The sequence below is a fragment of the Ochotona curzoniae genome, unplaced genomic scaffold, assembly GCF_017591425.1.
Source record: "Ochotona curzoniae isolate NIBS_2020 unplaced genomic scaffold, NIBS_Ocur_1.0 contig_1, whole genome shotgun sequence".
Classification (NCBI taxonomy): Eukaryota; Metazoa; Chordata; class Mammalia; order Lagomorpha; family Ochotonidae; genus Ochotona; species Ochotona curzoniae.
The window spans coordinates 6,684,545-6,709,795 of NW_024464918.1; the positions used below are offsets into that span (position 1 = coordinate 6,684,545).

Here is a 25,251-nt window from a genome sequence, read left to right on the forward strand (position 1 = left end):
ATTTCTCAGGAGACGAGTTTTCCCCTTTTGGCAGAATATTTCTTTTAGGGAGGGCTGTTAAAAAGTCTCAATCACACAGGAGAATAGATTCCATGACTTTCAATAGATACAATGCTAAGAAAGTAGAAAGGCAGAATGACAGAGATAAACACACACACACAGAGAAGGGCAGAGAGAAGCCTTCCATTTGCTAGCTCATTCCCCAAGTGGCGGCAAGCACGGAGCCCGGGCCAGGCTGAAGCCAGCAGCTTGGAACTCCATCCATTTCTCGCTTATGGTTAGCTGAGGCCCTCGGCCTTCCACAGCCTTCCCAGGCACACTGGCTGGGGGATGGACCGTACGCGGAGCAGCTGGAATGTTGTGCATCGCAGGCGGCAGCTTAACTCACGATGCCAGAGGACAGGCCCCAGCAGCAGGATATTTCACCCTCGGTGGAAATCTGGGGACAGGATAAGTGTTTTTATATTTGTATTTATTTGAAAGGCTGAAAGACAAACTGTGCAACTGAGAGACAAGCATGGGGAAGACAGAGAAAACTCCCCAGTATGGATTTACTGCTCAAATACCTGCGACGCCTAGGAATGGGCCAGGCCAAGGCTAAGATCTAGACACTCCATGTGCATCTCCCAATGGGCGGCAGGTACCCGAGGACTGGGACTGAACCATCACCTGTTATGTCCCGTGGTGCACATCAGCCAGACAATGATTCTAGGAGCAGAGCCCGGCACTGAAGCCGGGTACTGCAAATGGGACACAGATGTCCCAGGAGTGCCAAATGTCCCATCTCGGGTCAAGAGATTTCTTCTTTGTGAGGGCTCGTCCCTTGCCCTGGAGGATGTTGGGCAATGCTCCTGGTCTGTATCTGCGAGATGCCAGAGGCAACCCTACATTAATCCGTGAGATACGGGCACCGCCACATGTCCCCTGGTGGGGACACATTTCTCTAGGGTCGAGGAGCACTGCATTAGGGAACCAAGGAGTCTCAGCATCTCTCGGAGTCACTGAGGGTTAAAAGGGCCCTTTGGGCATTTTCAGGGCTTGTTTCACGTTTCTGATTTGTTAATTAATGATGATGATGATGATGGTGCTGGCGTATGCTGCAGTAAGTTAGGCCTCTGCCTGCATCCATCAGGGTACCAGTTTGCACCCCAGCGGCTCCACTTCCGGTGCAGCTCCCTGATACCACACCTGGGAAAGCAGCGGAAGGTGACTCGATGTTTGGCCCCCTGCCCTCACACGGGACAGAGCTCCTGGCCCTGGGGCCTGGCCCAGCCCCCGTTGCTGCAGCCATTTCAATACTGAAGCAGCAGCAAAAAGATTTCTCTCTTTGTCTCCCTCCTTCCTGCCTCTTGTATCTGTAACTCTGCCTCTCAAATACAGAATATATTCATGTGTAACTTAACAGACGCTCAAACACATGGTTTAAAAAGCTGTAGCATATCTTACGTGCTTATGTGCCACCAAAGAATGAATTTGTCCTGTACATGCCCATCCATATAGACAAATGACACCTGAAGACTTCCTAAGGTATGCCTGGCTGCAAAGCAACCACCCGGTGCCTCCTCGAGGTCCTGGCTGGCTGCTTTTAGCAGGCAAGCTCGCGAGGCCTGGCCAGCGCCCCTCATCCCAGGCTTATTTACCATTCAGTTCATGTGCAATTGCTGGGGATGCGAACGCAGAGAGGCAAGGCCAGAGCAGGTGGCTCATTCATTACACAGGAGGGCCTAACAAATGAGCTCGAGCTGCATGGGGACTGACAGGCGAGGGAAGGACGCTGCAAGCTCAGGATCGCAAGGGACAGCTTGGTGAAGGATGAGCAGCTGTTACACAGAGAGAGCCTGGCAGAAGTGCGGGGAGCAGCGAGGCTGTGAAAAGAAGCCACCAGCTGGGTGGCTGCAGGTGGGGGGTGAGGGGAAGGGATGGGCACCCGGGCCGGGACTTTACCTGAAAGACTGCACTTCCGGGGGCTCCTTACAGCTCTGCCCTCGCAGCCTGTGTACATCCTTGGCCGCTGCTCTCATCAGCTTCTCTGTCCGAAGTTCCCCCTTGCGGTCGCCTCGGTCCACCTGGAGGGCAAAGCAAGCAGGTCAGCCAGGGCCTGAGGCGTCTCTTCCTGCCCTGCCTAGGGACACGTTCATGTCATCTGCAAGTGGGACTGGCTCTATGGGGGCGGGGGACAAGGAGCTCAGCATCTCCGTGGACCTCTCGGGAACCCCTGATATAACACATGTCCCTGCACCTAACGCTCGCGGTGACCCAGGAAGGCAGGTGTTTCTAATCGCCTCCACTGTACAGACTGTGAGGCCAAGGTTCAGGCAGGTGAAGAAATTTCTGCAGAGGCTGGTGTTGTTAACAGTGCATTCAGCCACTGCTTTTGACAGTGGTATCCCGTAGCACAGCAGCAGTGTGAGTCCCGGCTGCTCTGCTCCCCATCTTCCTTCCTGTGCCTGAGAAAGCGCTGGGAAAGATGCTCAGGCCTCCTCTTACCCAGGTGGGAGACTCAGATGGAGCACCAGGCTCCTGGCTTCTGCCAGGCCCAGCTATCTGGGAGTGAACCACAGGATAGACAATCTCTCTCTCCCTCTGCATTTCTACTAAATAAATCTCAAAACACAAATTCCTTTCCCATGAAATAACTAAGGAGTACTCGACCCCCGTGCTAATCCTGACAGCCTTACGTGCAATCTTACATTCCTACTGCCTACAAACACTCTTACAAGCATTTTGCAGAACAGACTACAGATAAAATTTGATTTTTTCCCCCTCCTTTTCATTAACTGACCTGTCAAATTTCCTTAGCACACGTTTTCTCAAAGCAGGGGCATCAAGACAATGGCATTCTTATGTCTTTGGCCTTCATTACCAAGAAGCTACAATTGCAGCCATCCAAAATCAGGTGACTTTTGGTCTGACATAAATTCATTTCCTTTAAGCTTGCAAATGCCCATTTCCCCTCGGAGCCTCTGGTATCACTTGGCTTTGAGGTATCCAGGGTAGCAGCAATCATTACAAAGCAAGAGGCATTTGCAGAGCCTCTGAGTCAACTGGGGAGCCCCAGCCCAGTCCAAGGCCAAGAGCCTCTAACACCAACTTGCTGACCTCAGGCACCACAGTCCGCCCTGGGAGCAGACCACCCTCCAGACAGTCCAGGCTGCAAAGAAAGGTCTTTTTTAAAAAAAAAAAAATTTTTTTTTTTCCGTTTCATTTTCACCGGAAACTCAGATTCACAAAGAGAAGGAAACTCAGAGAGAAAGGTCTTTCATCTGCTGGCTCACTGCCCAAACGGCTGCAACAGCCGCGCCCATCCAACGCCAAGATCCAGGGGCTTCTGGCAGGTCTCTCACACACATGAAGCATCCCAAGGCCTCGGGCTGTCCTCCATTGCCCTCCTAGGCCATAAGCAGGGGGCTGGATGGGAAGCGGGATGACACGAACAAGATCCCATATGGGATCCTGGTGCTTGCAAGGGCACGTCTAGCCAATTAGGCCATTGTGCCAGGCCCAGAAAAGACCTTTCTTACCACAGGTAGTAATCACGGAGTGGCAATGCACGCAAATTGTCTGTATGTACCGGGGCCTATGCTGCACACTTCTTCATGCCAATCTGGGACTTGCTAGCTCAAAGACCTGTCGGTGCCAAACTCACACTTTTTACACATTGAGTTAACTATAGCTAAAACAAGCACCCCCTCCCCCCCCTTTTTTAAAGCACTGTGCACTTTACCTGTTTTGACACATGCTAATACTAGACCAGATAAACAAAAGGCCCCAAGCCGCTGCTGCACGTGGAATTCTCCGACCCAGTGACAGCCCACCCCACGGCCCAGCTACTTCATTTAGATCTGTAAGTGCAATTTTGAGGCACCTCTCCCCTGGGAATTCTATGAAAGGAATGGTCCCCAAGGAGGGGGTGGGAGATGGTCTCATACTACCTGTGCTTGCAAACCTCAAAACATACCCCAAGGGCCTGGCGTCGTGGCCTAACAGCAAAAGTCCTCACCTTAAACGCACCGGATTGCATTTGGGCACCGGTTCTAATCCTGACAGCCCTGCTTCCCATCCAGCTCCCTACTTGTGGCCTGGGAAAGCAGTCAAGGACAGCCCAAAGCCTTGGGACCCTGCAACTGCAGGAGAGAACCGGAAGAGCTCCTGGCTCCTGGCTCTGGATCGGCACAGCACTGGCCGTACGGTCACTTGGGGAGTGATTCATCGGACGGAAGATCTTCCTCTCTGTCTCTCCTTCTCTCTGTACATCTGCCTTTCCAATAAAAGATAAATGCATAAATCCTTAAAAAAAAAATACACTCCAAGCACAACTCCAGGTGCACCACTGCCATGTTGTGGTTCCATCCTGAGATCCCTCCGAGGTCTGATGCCTGGGTGGAGGCGCCTGCAGGCAGGCACTCCAGGGAGTCCTTGTGAGCACCAGGCCCCAGCAGGACAGGGCTCCTTCTCGTTCTGCAGCAGTGCACGGACAGGTTCTGGGCCAGCATGCTCACTTTACTCTGAGAGTGAGGGCCCTTTGCTTACATCTCATGCCCAAGGTGACTGAGAACAAAGACAAATGTACAAGATGCTAACGGCTTGCACCTATATATGCCACTGCTGCCAAAGAGCTTTGCAGCCACCTCAGGACTTAATACACTTTGGGTGGCACTGGGTGTAGTGGCTCAGATGTCTCCGTCCTGATGTCTGCTGGCTGAGCAGCCTACAATGCTACCTCCAGTGTTGGCATCTTGTAGGGACACTGGTTCGGGTCCCCGCTGCTCCTCTTCTGATCCAGCTCCCTGCTAATGCATCTGGGAAAGCTGCAGAAGATGGCAGACCTGCAGGAACTTCCTGGCTCCTACTTTTGGCCCAGCCCCATTGTGCTTATATGAAGAATCAGCCAGGACATGAAAGATCTCTCTCTGTCTTTCCCTCTTTCCTTATAACTCTACTTTTCAAATACATTTAAAAATTTTTAAAAAGTTAAATGATTGTTATTGGAAAGTCAGATTTACAGAGAGAAGGAGAGACAGAGAGGAAGATCTTCCATCTGCTGGTTCACTCTCCAGGTGGCCACAATGGCCAGAGCTGTGCTGATCTGAAACTAGGAACCAGGAGCCTCTTCCAGGTTTCCCATGTGGGTGCAGGGCCCCAAGGCTTTGGGCCGTCCTCGACTGCTTTCCCAGGCCACAAGCAGGGAGCTGGATGGGAAGTGGAGCTGCCGGGATATGAACCTGTGCTCATACGGAATCCCAGCATATGCAAGGCAAACACTTTAGCCACTAACACTGCCTTGCCAGGCCGTAAAAAATAAAAAAAAATTTTTTAAAGGTGCCTGCATGTCATGTTGGAGTACCTGGATCGACACGTGACTCTGACAAATAACTCCGGCTTCCTGTGACTGTGGATTACGGGTGGCAACGGAGACGGGCAAATAAGTGAGTCCCTTCTACGCATGCTGCACACCTGCAGGGTTCCTTGCTGTAGGGGGAGTGAGCCAGGGGATGGGAGCTTCCTCCCCGCCCCCACAAAGATATAACTAAAAAAGCTAAAACTAAAGACAAGAGGAATAAAGTTGAGCCACTGGGGACTCAGGATGCCTTCAATGTGAAGGAGAGGTCATGCGACACTGAGGGTGGGAGACGGATAGGGAATCTGCCTGGCCCGGGGGCGTAGTGTGGCGGCTCCCTCGTGTGTGTGACCGGTGTCGCTCACCCGCTTCTCCAGCATCCTCAGCAACAGGCGGAAGCGCTCATCCTCCCGCAACCCTGGCGGCAGCTCCTTCTCCCCGTGGCTCTTGGCTTGCTCCAGCAGCTCCTTGAGTTCCTTCAGCACCGAGATCTCCTGAGTCAGCTGGCTGTGCCAGGTCCTGGTCGCTTGCAGGTCCAGCTCAAGGTCCAGTGAGGTGCGGATCATGCGCTCGGTGCGCAGCGACTTGACCGATGAAGGCTGTGGGCGATGAGACAACCTTGACCATTAAGCTTATTACTATTATGATTACAAGGTTGCAGCCAGGGGGTCCCCTGAACCCTCTGCTCTCGTTCCCAGGTTCCCTACCTTATTTATCTGTGGGCTTCTTCTCCTGCAAAGATGGAGAGTACCTATACCTGCAGGCCAGGTTTGAACCCTCCCATGTACACAAATCACACGTGTTGAGTACTCGCTACCTCCCTGATATAGTGCAAAAAAGCTGATTTCCATGATCTCATTGCTTCCGCACAGCAGCCCTACGGGATCCCAACAGCTGGTGCCCAAGAGGCGAGAGCACAGCGTCTAACCAGGCCATTGAAACTGCAGCCTAGCAGGGACTAGGGATCCCTTTATACCTTCCCGTGCCTTCGGCAGACAGCCACCTGCCACCGTCCTATTCTGACACTGATTCCTCAGGGCAAGTCGGCTCGCCCCTTACAGCAGAAGCTCATCTTCTTGACCGCACATCCCTCCCAGGGACATCGATCGTTTCTGTCCGCTAAGCACGCATTCCCTCAGTCTTGGGGTAACTATGCCCTCCCCTTCCTTTGCCCATCCCCCACACTTGAATCCACCTGCCTGTATGTGACACGAGGGACAAGAAAAAGACCTGGACTTGTCCAATCAGAATTCTGGTGGCTGGCTCAGCAGTGAGTCTCTTATCTGTGCCCAGCTACCAACCCTCGATTCTGTTGAACAATGTAGAAAAAAAGGCAGGACTTCACCCGGAGCCGGCTCAAGTACAAGACATGAACTTGGAACTAAACATACTCATCTTTCCCATAGTACAAGTCGAGCTTGTTCCAGAATTGAGCTCTATGAAGGGAAGACTCAAGCCTGACCACAGTTTCAACCCTTGGATCAGTGCATGCCTGGAGCTGCAATATGCCCTGGATGATATCTTCTCCATAACACTGAACAATACATTCCCTCTTTCATTCCTGAGTGATCTTGGACCTAGGCTCTTCAAGAATCAGAGCATAAAAGACTCTGATTGGCACAGTCACTAATGCTCCTCTTAGCAAAACCTACCAATGACTGAAGGCAGATTTCCAGCACAGTTCCAGGATTCCCACCTCCCCCACACACATCCGGCATCTAGGCTTTCCTTAGTGTAACCGGGATCTACACACATCACAGCAGAGCGCTTTGGTAATGAGATCTCAAATTAGCGGAATCCAGCAGGAGGAAGGGCAACCCCGTGCGCCCAGCCTCATCAGGCGAGCTTTGAAAAGATGCTCTTCCCACCTGGTCTTGGAGCAGTGACGTGGTAGACAAGGTCACCCGACAAAGAACAAACAGGAAGAACTGAGAGGGGTCCCTAACCTACACAAGGCAAGGCCACACAAGGCGGTGCCGTGCATTCTGCCAACATCTCAAGGGAACCGTGACTCCTTCCCTAGCGCAACAGCCAGGTGAGGATGCAGAGAGCCACTCCCAGATTTCAGCCGCCAGGGGTGCCAAGCAGAGCGTTCCGCCCACCCGTGCCTGAGCTCCCGCCCATGGAAACCAGGACACTGTGACTTGGCCTTAGGCTTAAGGTAGTAGTGATTTGTTACTGCAGTCAGACAAAACAAATGCAACGACCAATACAGGGATCTGTCACAAAGGATAAGAAGCCACAACACCCACCCACACAAGTGCCCTCGTGCAAGGCACACATGAACTCTGACCATCATCAAGCACTCCCCTAGCAAATCACCCTTGCCTAAGAGTGGGGAGAGCAGCTTGCTTTGCTCGGGAGTCCTAAGACACAGAGAAGCAAGTTGGATCTTCATGGAGGTACTTCTGCTCGTGTGGACCAAGAACCACCTGCTCCGGAATCCCAGACATTTGCTAAAATGCAGCTCCCAGAGGCCCCCTTTCAGCTGCCTGAACGAGACCATCTGGCAGTGTGGCCTTGGACTCCGAACTGCCACGATCCCCACGTGACTCCGGTGTCACATATGCCACAGGACCAGCCAGCAGCAGCATATGGGGAAGGTGCGGTGGTGGAGAACACCACCACAGGCAGGGCAGGGGCCATCCCTGTCACCTCAGGCCTTGTCCACATCCTCCCCTGCCAGGATGCTCTCTGCTCCCTGGCTTAGGTTCCTTCTCCCGCTCTCTTTGCATCGCTCTTGCATCATAGGGGTTTCTGTTTCTGGCTATCAGCAGGCAGACCCGCAAGTAAGTTGCAGTGGCCTGGGCCCACCTGGGCCTGTTGCACCATACCTTGGCCTTCCATCCTTCTGACATTGCATAAACTCACTCCACAGTGCAGTGTTCAAGTACCACAAGTGGACACTTCCCCCTGTACCTCCGGCAGCCCTGACTGCTCCCAAGCCCTCACCGGAAACCACTCTTTGACCTAAGGTCACTGCCCCCTGAGCCCTGAGCCCAGTCCCCACTGAGAAAGGGTCAAACTTAGCCCCAGGAACATGGGTGGGGCTCCTCTCTGGGTGTTTCCAGGTACTCTGAGAGGAGCCCATGGGCACCCACCTGCTCCCAGGCAGTGTTCAGAGGAGCCCAGCAGGGAGGACAGCCAGAACCTTGAATCAGCAAGCCACAGTACATGCCAAGCATGCGGCACCCTGCTCCCTGCCTGGTGACGACCCCTGGGTTAGCTCTTTCTGACTCTGATTTCTGTATAGCACGCCATTGTCTTTTGCTCCCCATGCCCCAGCACTTCTACAGGCCTTCCAACACAAGCACCATCATGTTCTTGACACCCGTAAGGGAAAAGAAATGGCCAGAGGTGCCCAGGGACCGCATCTATTGGACACAGGCCTGCGGGGGTGAGGGAAGACAGTTTCAAGGTGACTCTCTTACCCTCTTCATGCGGACACTGCGCCGCTCCAGGGAGTTGCGAACAAAAGGTGGCTTTCTGGACAGAGTGGAGCTGTCACTATCGCTCCGGTTCAGCTGCAAGAGAAAAGTCAGAGGAAGTCAGGCATGGACAAGTACATTCTGGAAGGTGCGCTGGGGCTAGGAAGGGGGTTGGATTCTCCAGCCAGCCCAGCCCTCCTTGCGCAAACACACAGAAGGATTCCCACAGATCCTTCTTTTATGGATAAGCAAACACGGTGTGCAGTGTTCCAGTCGCAAGCTAGTGTTGGCATGAAGCTAAACGAGATGCAACATCTTGCTGATTCCTCCGACAACACTGTGTGATAGAACAAGCTGACAGAGGCTGACAGCTTATACAACTTGCCCGAAATTGGCGAGCTTGGAGCACACAGCAAGGCTTGACAACAGCAGTGTGACTCCAGTATGTGGCCCTCCTGAGTAGTTTACCATGGAATCTGCTTCCACTGAAGCCACTGTCAAGATCAGATGTGATCAGATGTGGCACACAGTGGGTACAGATATCCTTGGCTACTCCCATATCCCAGCTGCTCTACTTCTGATCTACCTTCCCACTACTGTACCAAGAAAGGCAGCAGAAAGCAACCAAGGACTGGGGCTCCTGCCACCCACGGGAAAGGCCCACAGGAAGTTCGACGTTTAGAGTTTCTATTGGCCCAGCCCGGGCTGTTGCAGCCCTTGGGAGAGTGAATCAATGGACAGATGATCTCTCTCTCTCTCTCTGTCATTTTCTCTGGGTCTCCCTTACTCTCTGATGATCTGATTTTCACATAAATACACAAATAGTTTAAAACCAGTTCAGTGGGCTTAGCATTGCAGCCATGTAGATGCCTGTTTAAATTCTAGCTGTTCCACTTCCCATCCAGCCCCCTGCTGCTCCACTGGGAAAGCCATGGAAAATGGTCCAAGTGCCTGGGCCCCTGGTACGTTTATGGGAGACTCAGACGAAGGTCCTGACTTCTGGCTTCAGCTATTGCAATAACGTCAGGAGTATACCAGTGGATGGAAGAGCCCTCCTCTGGGTGTCTCTTTCTCTCTCTGCAACTTTTTCAAATACATAAATAATAATCTCAACAAAAATTCCCATGAAAAGTAACTTTAGGACATCAAAACACATTTCGAAAGTGTTTTAAAACACACAAATATCCAAAAGGCACGTCCAAGGCAGAGCCTCAGAGGCAGAGCCTTAAAGAGGATGAGGCAGGCAGGCTCCGGGCAGGCTGTGCTGTTCGAAACCGCCTCCCAGAATCCTGGCCGTTCAGGCACTCCTTACAGGACGTGCCAAGCATATGGCAGGCTCCCATCAGACCCTACAGACACTAGCATCCTCCAGCAAAGCCACAAGTCAGATGATTGGTGAGATGAGTGTCCCCCCATCCCAGGGAAACCAGCGAGGTGGCACCACAGTCAGTGGGACTGACGCAGGCCTGTGCCACTGTGCCCGTTTGCCCGGCAGCTGCCAGGGGCACTGCTACAGGGGTATCCTGAGATTTTGCCTCTGTTGTCATCTGAATTGTTATTAAAGAGATGATGATGATGATAGTAACAGTCCTGCAAAGTGGATAAACACAGCAATCCCAAGGATGCACTTGGTGAAACGGCCACTGTGCTGAACCATCTTAAAACGAAACGAAACCAACCAAAAACCAAACCAAAATCCCAGATCAACAGTGAATACTGAGGAGAGCCACATGCACGAGGCACTACCAGGGCCGTGTCGACACTTTCACTTAGTCTTCCCGAGGCTCAGAGGCGTTGAGAAAGTTTTAACAGTCACAGTCATCGGGGCATCAAGCAAGCTCTCCTGGCCCAGGCTGTGTTACTCCAAGGCCACAGAAAATGCACTGTGTTCAGGAGGAACGATTACTCACGACTATATACTGATGCAAATTTCTTGTGGCCTACAGCAAGATTCCCGAAAGGAAAAGATAAGCTTGGGCTAAAAAGAAAAAAACATGCAGTCCTGCCTCAAAGGCTCTTCTTCCTTGTGGCAAAGGAACCACATTAACCAGGAATCTCACTTCAAACAAACAAACATGGGCCTGGCTCCATGGCTTAATTTACTACTCTTGCAAATGTTGGGATCCTATCTGGGTACTAGTTCGTGTCCCAGCCAGTCCATATCGCATCCAGCTCCCTGCCTGTGACCTGTGAAAGCAGTGGAGGACGGTCCAAAGCCTCGTTCCTGTGTGTCCACGTGGGAGACCCAGAAGAAGCTCCTTGCTTTTGCCTTTGGATCGGCTCAGCCGTGGCCGTTGCGGCCACTTGGGGAATGAATCAGTGGACAGAAGATCTTTTCCTTTGTATCTCTGTCTCTTTATAAGTCAGCCTTTCCAATAAAAATACATAATTTATTTTTCAAAGGAGAAAAACAAACTTCTATTTATTTGCAAAGGACACATACACAAATACAAATCCATTTTTTCACCTACTGCTTCTACTTCCTAAACGCGTATGACTACAGGCACGAGCCAGGCCAGAGGCAGGAATCACCCAGGTCTCCTCCATGAGTAGGAGGCACAAAGGCAGGTGAGCCATCACTTGATGCTTGCCTCGTAGGCATGAACCTGGACTTACAAGTGGAACAAGGACTTGAACCCAAGTATTCCAACAGGGGATGCAGGCAACCCAAACAGGGTCTTCACTGTTGAGTCCAGTGTCCACTCTGCAAGCTTCCCCAGCTTACCCTGCCCAGTTACTGCGTAACTACTGCTCCCTATAGGAAGTAGAAAATGTTGGCAGTTGGTCCTGCAGCCCGACACTCATACATTACAAGAGGCTCTTGTTTCGGAATTAGTTCTTGCTCCAGGACTCCATGGACCGGCTGAAACTCAAAGAGGAGTCACCACGCTGAAAGTCACATCACCGAGCTGGAACGGAGTTGTTGATCTGACCTTCTGTGGAACCACGATTAGCCAGATGACAGGCCAGTTTCAATCTTTGAGATAACAAAGTTTCCTCGGCCTTAATCCTTCCACAGATAGGCAACCTACGATAACCTCAGGTCAACCATCCAGTTATTTTTTTTCATTCTCCTATCTTCCTGCTCCCATCTTTTTTTTTTCTTTTTTTTTTTTTCTGCTCCCATCTTATATAAAGAACAAAGCAACCTTGAAATAGCCAATTGGCTTTTTGTACAGAACAAGAACACTAGTAGAGCATTACTGTGTGTGAGGAGTGAATCACAGGACCCCTCGACTTAGTAGGCACTCAGACCCCCCTGACTTAGTAGGCACTCAGACCCTTCGTGCAAGGCACAGTGACAGAAAGGGGCCTGGAAGAGAGTACAGCAAGGTAAGAGTTGGGAGCACAAAGGCCACCGCCAGGCTGCGAAGTTCTGCCTGGCAGTGGCAACAGGCTAAGGCTGCCATGAGGCATGAACTACGAAGCTCCCCAGTGCCCATCCTCAGAGAGTCACTGCCCCAATGCTCAGCTCCACTCAAGTGCGGCTCTGAGAGAAGGTGCAGTCTGCGGAGCCAGATACACCCCTTTGATGTCCAACAGCTCCATTCTCATTTGGTTTTTAATTGCATTCCCAGGTTGGAAAAATTAGCACCGAATTTAATGAAAAAGCAACAACCCACGATCAAGTCACGCACCAGGCCTGTTGTCATTTTGCGCCTGCCGGCTGCAGGATGGCACTGCCCTGGGGGTGAGGAAGACATACCCTCCAGCGTGGAAGCCCTGAAGAGGGCAATGAGATCTCAGCCAGGGCTTGCAGTGGTGGCAAGGACACTGTAGGGACAAGGAGGAGCTGAGCAGGCTCCAACTGTGATAACATGAGCCACGGCGGACTGGTTCCCAGCCCCTTTCCACTCCTTCAGATGTGGACCATCTGGCCTATGGGCTGTACAAGGCCCATGACATCATTTGGTCTGGCCTCGCTGAGGACAACAGCAGGCAGGACTCAAAACTCAACAAATCTATAGTATGCTAGCTTTTAGGTTGAAAATATTGTATGGTCCATGAAAGATGTCACATACACCCAACCAACCCTTGGCATGGAAAAAGGCTTCCCTCCCAATCTTCACCAAGATGAATTCTACAAAGCATGTATACAAACTCCACCCGAGCAAAGTGAGAATCAATCAGGGCTGTTCATGTGCCCGACGATACCCCACACAGGGTGAGAACAACCTAGAATGGCACCTGCAGCTAACGGTACGATGGAGAGAAGGAAGTACGTGCTGTGACTTACCCGGCACACGTACTGGCTCTGGGGCCCAGGGGAGAAGGTCTTGGAACGGATGATGGTACTCCCTCGGAGAAATGGCCCCGCAGACTGGGTGCCCACCCTTCGGTCCTTGGGTCGCACCACGGAGGGGGGTGGGGCCGGGGTTTCAGTGTTGGTCTCTTTGTCCACCTGAGGAAGAAGTCGCAGCCTTGAGGTTGGCAGCACTGGCAGTTCCAGCCACCCACCTGGCACCATCAGCTACTCTCCACGCCTCTTCTCCCTGCCCCCGGGGATACAGGCACAGCTGGGACCTCGCTGGCTCTATCCTTGCTCAATGAAGCAGCCCAGTACTGCCAGGGTGTGAGCAAAGGGCAGGTGCGTCAGCCCCTGGGCCCCTCTCTCCCCTGGCAGCCGTGGTAAAGACACCAGTGTCCCTGGCGGCAGACCCCAAGGCTTACACAGCAACCATGTTATCACAGAACAACTGCCAAGGCTGCCAGAAGCCTGCCCAAGAAGCCTGGCTGCTTTGTTGGAATGATGAAGAAATGGCCAAGTCTTACTTCTTAAAAGTCTGGGAATCAGGTTTCCTACAGCCATACACAGTATGCGGGCGTCTTCAAAAAAGTCTTTGAAGAATCATACTTTGAAAGAACTCTGGCATGTCACTAAGTGTTTGCATCCAAATCAACTTTATCTTTCCATCCCATTTCCACAAACATTGTGAAGTTTGCTCCTGGTCACCAGTTAAGAAATCAACAAAACCCTCCCAGTGCAAAGCTTTATGTAAGGACAAGGAAAAAGTACCCCCTTCTGGCAGGTGCAAATGTAAAATGACATCCCATCAGACAGCAACCGAAAGAAGCACTCAGGCGCTTCTGCAGCAACCCCGGCCTTTGCAGGGAACCCTGTGCAGTCCCACTCCCAGGGGGGCGGCTCCAACCCCGTGGGTGCTTCGGATCCTGGTGTGCTGCAGGGACGCAGACACAGCGAGCTGTGCTGTAACACCCCAGTGCAGCAGGGATGCAGGGAGCACACACCTGACCCAACTCCCTTGGCTGGTACACTCTGGGGGCAGCCTCCAATGACGAGACACATTCCTTTGGAATACCTGACTACCTGCCGCTTCCATTTTAAACAAGAGAATGGAGGCTTGAGGAGGGCAGAGTCTTGTGCTCAAGACCAAATTGCCACGCAGTCGCAGAGCCAGCCTCTGACCCCAGACCCATCGGACTGCAAGGCAGAGCAACAGGGCATTACAGACGGCAAAAGAAAAGGGAGGGGAGATTCGGCTATTCCCTGGTTTGCCATCACCAAAATGACCCCTAACCAACCACATGCAGCAGGTGTGCTCTGTGACATGCGCAGAGAGGACCTGGCTGGGCCCTTCGGCAGGCCAGGGTACAAGCACCGAGAGCTGGGCACTGCTCTTCCACAGCAGCCTTCCTACCTTTAATGCCGGACACTCTTCCATGTCCAGTGAGGCCTTCTCAGCAAAGACATCCTCTTCTCCTGCCTCTTCCTCCTCCTCCCCAGCCGCTGCCTCCTCGTTCTCGCTGGTATCCTCCTCGTATTTCCTGTGATGTCAAAGTGCTTTGGTCACCCACCCAGACCCTGCAGCGTGCCTCTGCTCCCCTCAGCACAACCAGGGCACGGCCTCTGTATCTTTCCCTGGTTTACAAAATAAAACCGTGTTAGGAAGCTCAAACTCTAACACGCGACATGCATATTCTGCAACTGTCCCAGCAGGATTAGTGGCTCTTCCACCTCCTAGAGCAGCCCGCGGACACTTTCCCAGGACACTGTTCTCCGCCTCTAGGCAGCCTCTGGGTATCTTTCTCTCATCACACATTAGCTTTCTCTAGAGATGAAATAATACAAAATAGCCTTTTCTCGCTGCTGTCTTCCCATCAGGACACCTTTTACTTTTATTTATTGATTGATTTATTTTAGTATTTACTTTTATCTCTCATCACACATTAGATTTCTCTAGATATGAAATGATACAAAATATCCTTTTCTCGATGCTGTCTTCTCATCAGGACAACTTTTACTTTCATTGATTTATTTCTTTAGCATTTATTTTTATCTGAAAAGCGGAGTAACAGAGAGGAGAGAAATCTTCCATCTGTTGGCTCATACTCCAAGTGGCCAGAGATGAGCTGATTTCAACTCAGAAGTCTGGAGGGTCTCCCACATGGGTGTAGGGGCCCAGGGGTTTGAGCCATCCTCTGCTGCTTTCGCAGGTCCCCAGCAGAGAGCTGGATGGGAAGTGGAACAGCCAGGACATGAAGCAGTGCCCATACGAGAGGCTGGTGCTACAGGCAGAACCTTAGCCTGCTATGCCACGATGCCAGCTCCAGGTTTACAAGTGCATTCATATGGCTGCAGTTTATGGCTAATAAATCCACGGATGGACATTTTGTAACTTGTTCCATTCATTAGCAAATGAGGAACATATGGACGGCGTCCCTTTCTGAGCAGCCGTATCGTGGGCATTCACACACAAGCCTGTGTCTGCAGATCGGGCTTCTCTTCCTCCGGATCTTGTGTTGCTTTGCGAGGGCTGCCCGAACAGAGCACTCCAGGCTGCATGGCTGGAAGCCCACACATCTCACGCTTCTGCACGTGGGCAGTCCAGGATCCAAGAGCTCGCAGCACTGATCTCTCCAGAGATGGCCACCCTATGTGTACTGCGCACACGGTCCTTCTGTGCTCACACACCCCTGGGTGTCGTGGGAGCTCCAAATCTCTTTCATGCAACCTTCCTTCATTCCTTCCTGACTCTCCCTCAGGCTGTCTTTCTCTAAAAAAAGATGCATTTATTTATTTGAAAATGAGAGAGAGAAACAAAGAGAAGGAGGGAGGGAGGAAGAGAGAGAGAGACAGGCAGACAGATGTTCCATGGGCTGGTTTACTCCCCAGATGGCTGCAACAGCCAGCACAGAGCCGGCTGAAGACATGAGCCAGGAGTTTCCCTTGGGTCTCACGTGGGTGGCAGGGATCTTAACATTTAGGTCGTCTTCCACTGCTTTTCCCAAGGATATTAGCAGGGAGCTGGATCAGAAGTGGAGCACTGTGGACATGAACTGGCACTATGGTGTCACCATGCTGGCCTCCCTTGCCAACATCCCCCTCCCTCCAAAAGAAACAGATCCTCCCAGGCGGTTTAGCATCTTAAGAGCTCCAATTCCTTATCAGCACTTGGTACTGTCAATCTCTACTGAACTTGTTGCTTTTGAAAAAAAGATTTATTTTTATTAGAAAGTCAAATTTACACAGAGAAGGAGACCAAAATATCTGTCTGCAATGTCCGGAACTGAGCAGCTCTGAAGCCAGGAGCCAAGAGCTTCTTTGAGGTTGTCCATGGGGCTTTGGGCCATCTTCTACTGCTTTCCCAGGTCACAAGCAGAGAACTGGATAGGAAGTGGAGCAGCCGGAATATGAACTGATGACCATATGGAATCCCAGGGCATGCAAGGCAAGGACTTTAGCTACCGCACTTGGGCCCCAGTTTTGACAATCTTTAAATTTAGTATTTCTGGGGTCCGGCGAGGTAGCCTAGCGGCTAAAATCCTCACCTTATTCCGCACTGGGATCCGATATGGGCACCAGTGCTAATTCTGGCAGCCCTGCTTCTCATCCAGCTCCCTGCTTGTGGCTTGGGACAGCAGTTGAGGACGGCCCAAAGCCTTGGGGCCCTGCATCCATACGGGAGACCTGGAAGAAACTCTGGGCTCCTAGCTTCAGATTGGCTCAGTTCTGGCCATCATAGCCACTTGGTGAGTGAATCATTGGATGGAAGATCTTCCTTTCTGTCTCTCCTCCTCTCTGTATATCTGACTTTGCAGTAAAAAAATAAAATTAAAAAAATTTTTAGTCATTCTGAGGGGTGGATATATGGGTCATACTGTGGCTTAGATTTGCATTTTCTAGTTGAGAAAATTTTCATGCATTTATTGGGCATTTACATGTACATTTTACATGTATTCTGTTGCAGAAGCCACCATTACAATATGTGGCCCTTTAAAACCGGAGTTGCTATTTATTATTTGGGAAAATATCAAACACACATTCTGGATATAAATCCTTTGTCAGGCACACACATTGCAAACATATTCTCTATGTCTGCAGCCTATCTCCTCCTCCTCCTCTTCTTTTTACATAACTACTTATTTCATTTAAAAGGCAGACCTAGACAGAGAGAGGGAGAGAGAGGGAGAGAGAGAGAGAGAGAGAAGGAAAGAGAACTTCCATCTCCTGGTTCTCTCCCCAGCTGGCCGCCACTGGTTATGGTTGGGTCACATAAAAGCCAGAAGCCAGAAGCCAAGGGATTTTTTTTCCCCTCGGTTTCCTAAGTGGGTCCAGGGGTCCCAAACTATTCAGTCATCCTCTGCTGCCTTCCCAGGCCACTAGAAGGGAGTCAGATTCGAAGTAGAATACTTGGGACTTAAGCCAGGACCCACACAGAATGTTGGCACTGTAGATAGTACCTCTGTCCACTAGGCTACAATGCTGGCCCCTTTATTTTCTAAATGAAGCTTCCATGAAGTTCCACACTGTGACAAAAGTCCAATTTATCAAGATTCTTCATTTGTGGTTTGCACTTTCTATGTTCGATCTAAGCAATCTTTGCCTACCTCAAAGCAGCAAAGGATGGCCCTGTGGTTTGCCTTTGGTGTATTTTTGATAGCTTTAGGTGTGAAGTTCAGCTCCAGGATCCCTGTCACATGAGTGTCAATGTTATTCCTGTTCCAGAGAGCCGATCGTCTCACTTGCTGAAGAGCCTGTGTTTTACTTGGAGTGATACTTCTTGGGATTCCCCATTTTCCCTTGGATTCCTAGGTTGCAACGGTTTGGTGTGACAATCATGCATCAACACGAGACAGTCTTCCCACCATGTGGCCAAACCAACGCCAGCCAAGTGAACACAACCTCATGTTGAGTCAGCTGGCCCACCGAGACCTAGAGGAGTTTGCCAGTGGGAGAGTAAAGCTGGTTTTCCATTCCCTGTTTTGGATGCAAGCTCCTTTGGATGCAAGCTCCGCACGGGTCTCGGCTCTCCCCCCATGGCAGCCGCAGCTTCCCTATCCCTCGGCAGAGGAGCTGAGCTGGAGAACACCCAACACGGGGGAAGCACTCCACAGAGAACTCTGTAGAAGCTGCATCACCAGCATCTACTGAAGCATGAATAAGACCCCTGTGCTCTCTGTCCAATTTATAGATTCAAAAATGGAGGAGCAGAAGCCCGGGGTTGGGCAGTGGGGGGCTTGTCCAAAGCCACGTGCTGCTAAATGTTGGGGCCAGGTTTCCAACCCAAGTTTGCCCAGCTCAACTAAGAGGCCCATCATAATGAAAGACTTTTCTATCAGAGGATGAATATGACTTGAATATTCTGGGAAAGCAAAATTAAAATGGACTTCATTTCAGTTATGAAGAAAAAAATAATTAAAATAGATAATACATCAAAGTGACAAAAACGAGAGTATCAAATATTGTTGAAGCTATGATGACAGGCATATCCCTATGGGGAGTAACTCAGAAAAAAAAGCATTTAAGAGAAAAAAAAAATGTTGAGAAAAAATGGTACAGGCTTGGCCCCGGGGGCATGGCCTAGTGGCTAAAGTCCTCGCCCTGAATGCGCTGGGATCCCATTTGGGTGCAGATTCATATCCCGGCAGCTCCACTTCCCATCTAGCTCCCTACCTGTGGCCTGGGAAAGCAGTTGAGGACACCCCAAAACCTTGAGACCCCGCACCCACATGGGAGACCTGGAGAAGGTTCCTAGCTCTTGGCTTCGGATCAGCTCAGCACAGGCCATTACGGTCACTTGGGGAGTGAATCATCAGACGGAAGATCTTTCTCTCTGTATATCTGACTTTGTTATACAAATAAATACATCTTTAAAAAAATGTACAGGCTAGTGCTGTACAGTGGGTTGAGCTGCCACTTGTAATGCCAGCATCTAAGATAGGTGTCCATTTGGATTCCATGTGCTCCACTTTCAGTCCATGTCCCTGCTGATGTAGCTGGGAAAACAGCAGAGGATGGCCCAAGTACTTGAGCAGCTGTTACTCCATGGGAGACTGGGATGGAGTTCTAGGCCTCTGTCTAGTGTGACCTCAGCTGCTGTGGCCATCTAGAGAATGAACCAGTAGACAAATCATCTCTTTCCCTGCCTCTCCCTCTCCTTGTCACTCTGTCTTTCAAGGAAAAAAAATACGACCAGGTGCGATGGCTCCACAAACTAATTCTCTCTTGCAAGTGCAGGCACTCCATGTGGGTGCCATGCCTTGTCTTAGCTGTTCCACTTTCCTTCCAGCTCCCTACTTGTAGCCTGAGAAAACAGCTGAGGATGACCCAAAGCCTTGGGACCCTGCACCTGTGTGGGAAATCAGGAAGAAGTGCTTGGCTCCTGGCTTCAGATTGGCTCAGCTCTGATTATCACGTCCATCTGGGAAGTGAACCAATGCATGGAAGATCTGTCTCTCCTTCTCTCTGTAAATCTGCCTTTCCAAAGAAAATAAATAAAAACTTTTAAAAAACCTTAAATATCTGTACCTTGATTATGAACAATAATTTGCTTAAATCGGTTCTTCAAAAGGTCTATGAAAATCTGTATTGTAAAAATTATGCACAGATTCCAGCTTTTTTTTTTCCACCAAAACAATTTTCTTTGCATCACATGCCACAGTGGGTACATGGCGAGGGTCCCCTTAGTCACTGTGGGGGGTCATTTACTACTACAACCTTAGTTGAGATCTAGTCAGTATTGTCTGCTAAAACAGAAGGCAGACATGCCCTGGGAATTAGCAATGCCATGCAACATTTGCTTTACACACACACACACACACACACACACACACATGTCCCAAGGAGACGGACGGTTTTTCACCCTAGCACTGTTTATCATTACATTCATGTTTCCCAGTAATCATAGGATTTTTTGGCCGTATGCATCTTGGGAAAAAAGATAAAAACAAAAAAACCCAACTGTTCTTATTGTATGCACTAAAGAAACTCAAGCTGACAAAAGTGGAGTAAGAATGACTGCCGGGTCTCAGGTCTGCAGACCGAGTGTGAATCAGAGCGGTGGGCCGGGGGCGTCTTTGCGGGACCACTCCTCACTCCAGAGCCATGCAGGCACAGAAAGGCCAGCATTACCCCAGCACCCAGAGAAGCCTGCAGCCTCGGAGAATGAGGCCGCACATGGACCTGGCCCGCTGTAGCAGCCGCGGGACCCCCAGCCCTCTTTGTAAGTCAGTGTCTGGGGAGGTTTGAATGGCAGGAGTTGGGGAGGGAGGGGGCCACAAAGGGAGAAAGAACAGAAGGCCGTTGCTAGGTGACGGCCTGAAAAGTCTCAGCACAACCCTGGAATTCAGTGGAAAAGTGGAAAGCACTGATCCTGTGCCAGGCTTTGGGGAGACAGGTCCTGGCCCTATTTGTGGCATCAGATCTTCGCCCGTGTGAACCACAGATTGCACTGCACTAGAGAGAGGGGAAGAGAGACAGGAAGGGAAGGAGAGGGAGAGACAGAGAGGACTGTGCAACGAACAAAGGCACCCACCAACGGCCAGGGGCCTGGCTATGCTTGCTGTCACAGGGATAAACAGTGGATGACTAATAACGCAGGAACCGAAATGCCACATTCAGGGCCGCTGCTTCTGGACAGTTCAAGCTATGAATGTGTTTAAAACATTTTGAAGGGCTGAAACACGATTCACAGGAGAATGACGATCTGAGACATGAGCAGACAATATGAAATGCAAAAGTTAGTGCCCATGACAGAGGTGCTAGGAGAACCCAGGGCAACCTACTGCCTTGTCCTGTCTCACTAGGGAGGCAGCGGATGTGACGGAATCTGCTTTGCTCACAAAGCCCCTGGGATCCACCTGCTCTCCGATGGTCCTTTCCAGATGCCAACTGCTGACCCTTTGAGTCAAAGATATTCAAGGAGGGGAGAGCAAATGCATAATTTGGGGGACGGCGTAACAAGAGCAGTGAGATAGGAGAGTAACTGCTCCCCTGGATGACAGTGTATGGGGGAAGTGCTTATCGGGCTGACATGTACCTAATCTGCAGAGCATCCCATGTTGTAGAGACTAGCTTTTACACCTTCCTCCTAGGCGAGGAAACCGAAGCCAAGCACTGGAGTTCTGAGTCCAGGTTCCAGCAAGCATTGAAGACTTAGAAGCTCAACCCACGCTCCACGCTAGGATCCCATAGCAAGTCAACTGAGCAAGTCTCCACGCACCTACCTAAGAAAAACCTTCACTTCTGCCCAAGTGGGAAGGTGCCCAGGCCATGGGAATCTGCGAAGTGGGGGGGCGTATCTTCATGCTTTCCATCGGTAGCGAGCAGTATTCTGTTTTTCTTACGAACAATGCCTACCATTTCCTGAGTGTCTGCTATGCACCATGCACGCACTTCATCCTCTCAAGCATTCCCCCAGTGTGCAGGGGAAGCTCGGGCAAGGTTAGTGACTTGAGGACACTGACAGGAAGGATGTGGGTCCTTACTGTGCCAACAATGCAATGCTCCTGATCTGCATGGTTTTTGAAAACTTGCTGGACCACACACTTACTAAATTTTTTTTGTACGGCTGTCATAGTGCAAAAAAAAAAATAATAATAATCTGCATGCCCAGGTTTCCTACAGCATGAGTCACAGGAGTCCAGATATGTGCCCTTCCACAGATGCATGGTTAAAGGAAATGTGGTCTATATGCACAGTGGAGTATTACTGAGCTGTAACTCCTCAGACTTGCAAACACTGGGAGAGGTCCTGGAGGATGGGCTAAGTGAAATAAGGCCGGCGCAGAAAGGCAAACGTGACGATGGCAATCATTTCTCACATGTGGAATCCGGAAGGGCTGATCTCACCGAGGTGGAGGGTGTCACAGTGGGGAGCAGAGGCTGAGTGCGGAAAAGGAATGAAAGAAGAGCTGGGTTCAAAGCAACAGATAAGAGGTGGAAGTTTTGCTTTCTACTGCACACTAGAGTTGGCTGCAACCAATGTATACATTGTACAACGTCTTGCACATTTCAAATTGCAAGTGGCTAGGAGAGGATTTTAAATGTTTTGCCAAAACAAATATGCACATTTGATGTGATGGGTGTGCTCAGTACCCTTGATGTGACCAACACACAGCTTCCAGGGTACATTAAAGAGTTCATGGAAAATGAAATTAAAACATGATGGGCCCAGCATGATGGCTGAATTGGCTAATTCCTCCCCTTGCAAGTGCCAGGATCCCATGTAGGTTCTGGTTCATGTCTCGGCTGCTCCATTTCCCATCCAGCTCCCTGCTTATGGCCTGGGACACCTGCAAAGATGATCCAATGCCCTGGGATGCTGCACCTGGGACCCAATGCCTGCTTGGTTCTCCTGTGTGAGAGAACCAAAGGAAGCTCCTAGCATCCGATCAGCTCAGCTCCAGCCCCTATGGCCATTTGGGGAATGAACCAGTGGATGGAAGATCTGTCTTTCCCATAAAAATAATTTAGAAAAAAAACCCCAAAACCTTCCATGCTTTTTTCATGAAAAATTCTGAGAACCATGGTCACTTTCACAATACACATCTTCCATGAACTTTCTGAAGACTTCCAAATGGACTCTAACATTTCTTGCACAATAAGCTTATCTCCTGATTCCATTTTTACACTGTAAAAACTTGTCCATTATTTATTTATTTGGAAGGCAGAGACAGTAAGAGAGCTTTCATACTCTGGCTTACCATCCAAATATCATCAGCCAGGGCTTTGCCAGGTGGAAACATGGCACCCAGAACTCCAGCCAGGTCTCCCCAAGCGGAGGGGACCTAACAACTTCACCCATCACTGGTGGCCACCTAGGCTGTGCAACAGCAGGAAGCCATAGTCAGGCGTTAAGCCAGGATTTGAATACAGACACTTTAGCTGGGTTGTGGAAAAACAAGAGGCTAAATACTCCATAACTCCATTTTCCAAGACCTTTCTAAAGTATTCTCATACACACATATCAAAATGTTACATTGTATGCCATAATTTCTACGATTGTCATATACCAACTTAACGAAAAGTTAAACGGGTCCCGCACAGTAGCCTGGTGGCCCAAGTCCTTGACTTGCATGGGAGGGATCCCACTGCTGGTTTGTATCCCGTGTGTGTCCCACTCTCTTCCAGCTCCCTGCTTGTGACCTGGGAAAGCAGTCAAGGATGACCTGAAGGCTTGCAACCCTGCACCCACTTGGGAGACTCTGGCTCCTGGCTTCGGATTGGCTGAGCTCCGGCCACTACAGCCACTTGGGGAGTGAACCAGAGGATGAAAGATCTTTCTTTTTGTCTCTTTTCTTCTTTGTAAATCTGACTTTCAAAAAAAAAAATCTTAAAGAAAAAAAAAACTTTGCTTAGGATTACACTGAAAATGCAGCAGACAGAATTCAAGCCCCAGCAAGTGTCTAAAACCTGCCAGTCAACACACAAAGGGACGAAGCAGCATCAAGGTGGGAAGTGAGAAGGCTCCCTCGCTTCAGTTCTTAACCACATCACATCAGGGTCACCAATCTCTCCAGTAGCACCACGCCTTCAATATTGCTGGAGATTTTGTTAACCTTTTCCTCATACGGAGAGAAAGGATGTCAGGATTCCTAAGCAACAGATTTGACTTTCATGGTAATAGTGTTTCCTTTTTCATTGCACTGAATTTTCCCCAGCTATCTTTAGAGAAAGATTCAGCGCAGGGCCAACCAAAATCCATTCTCAATTTGTTCCTTTACTAATAAAAATGTCCTTTTTTTTTTTTTTTTTTTTTTTTTTTTTGCGTGTGTATGTCTGACTAATACCTCTTATTTTCGTGCACTGAAGTCAAGCTCAGCTGACAAACAGTAAGCGGACGTTTCTGCGTGGGGCCTTCAGGAATGTTCCCTGGTTACAAGGCGCACGGGTACCTTCTTTTGTCTCTTCTTTCTCCCTAATGTCTCTCCTTACTTGATGGCTGGCGATCCAGCAGGCATTTTGTCTCCAGAGGATCTCAATGAGGGACATCTCACAGCACAAACAGCAGAGTAAGGGCCGGGGCTCCTAGAAACCACCAGGCAGTAGACAGAATCGTGCTGCTCTACTTTCCCCCAGGACTCTGTCTCTCAAAGATGGATTTCTTTGAACGTCAGCATAAGAGAGAGAGAAAGGTAGAGACAAAGAAATCTTTTAAGGTTCACTCCTTAAATGGCCATGGTGGCTAGGGCTGGGCCTAGAACTCCACCCAGCTCTCCTGATGTTGACAAGGGCCAATATACTCAGGTTGTTTACTTAAGACAGACACAGGGCCAGCGCAGTGGTATGGCACACGAGACCTCTACACGCAACAGCGGACATCCAATATGGGTTTCTGCTGCTCCACTTCAGATCCAGCTCCCCGCTCGTGGCCTGGACAGGCAGAGAATGGCCCAAGCTCTGGACCACTGCACCCACGTGGGAACTCCTGGCTCCTGGCTTCAGATCAGCTCAGCTCCAGCTGCTGTCACCATTTCGGGAATGAACCAGTGAGTGAAGAGCTCTCTGTCTTTCTTTTTCTTTCAAATAGAATAAATAAATCTTTAAATAAGAAAGACATACATTTATATTTTACTTATAAAAAATATTTTGGTTCTTTGTTCTTGCTAGTCCCTTACTGAGGACTTCTCAGCGTAAGGCAATCCATATATATTTTCCTTTATAATAACGTAAAGTTTCATTTCTTTACCCACACTCAGTGCATGCCAACACAAGACACCCTTAGGTAAGAAGCTGGTATGGGTGACTGACGGAACGCAGCATGACAAATCAGAGCTGTGGGGCTCCCCGTGTCTACCGTCTGCAGAGAAGCCCCCAGGAGAGGCCAGGAAGTCCGTCACCTCACAGCATGGGGACTTCCGCCTGGGCCCAGGCCGAGGCCGGGGGCGCACCCACTCACCAGCTGTCATCCAGCCTCCGCCTGCTGCTCCTGCCATCCTGTCTCTTCTCCAGCTCCACCGCAGTCTGTTCCAGCAGAGCAGACACGGCGTCCTATAGAGACAAGGGCCACGGGGTCACCTCACTGCACAGGTGGCAGCCCGCAGAGCTGGGACCTGCTCCGTGACGGGACCAACAACAGAGACCACAGTGGGCAGGGGACTTGCTTAAGGTCAAATATACACAGGAAATAGTCCTTGGCTCTGCTTGCGGGCAGGTGTGTGTGTGTGTGTGTGTGTGTGTGTGTGTGTGTGTATACCTACTCAGTACAGTTCTAGAAGGCAAGCAGGGGAAGGAGACAAGTGA

General features: G+C 50.3%; 1 protein-coding gene across 2 annotated transcripts in view; it reads right to left on the minus strand.

Annotated features, from left to right (window-relative positions):
• WWC1 (WW and C2 domain containing 1) overlaps positions 1 to 25,251 on the minus strand; it is a 150,897-nt gene that overhangs the window by 820 nt on the left and 124,826 nt on the right. The window contains exons 17-23 of one of the 2 annotated variants that reach the window (XM_040975658.1): positions 24,908 to 24,999; positions 14,427 to 14,553; positions 13,004 to 13,168; positions 8,770 to 8,862; positions 5,704 to 5,937; positions 3,612 to 3,614; positions 1,945 to 2,066 (exon numbers count right to left, since the gene is read on the minus strand). In XM_040975658.1, coding sequence (XP_040831592.1) covers positions 1,945 to 2,066; positions 3,612 to 3,614; positions 5,704 to 5,937; positions 8,770 to 8,862; positions 13,004 to 13,168; positions 14,427 to 14,553; positions 24,908 to 24,999 — 836 coding nt within the window. The remainder of the gene's footprint in view (positions 1 to 1,944; positions 2,067 to 3,611; positions 3,615 to 5,703; positions 5,938 to 8,769; positions 8,863 to 13,003; positions 13,169 to 14,426; positions 14,554 to 24,907; positions 25,000 to 25,251) is intronic. The other variant, XM_040975649.1, reaches the window with a different exon arrangement.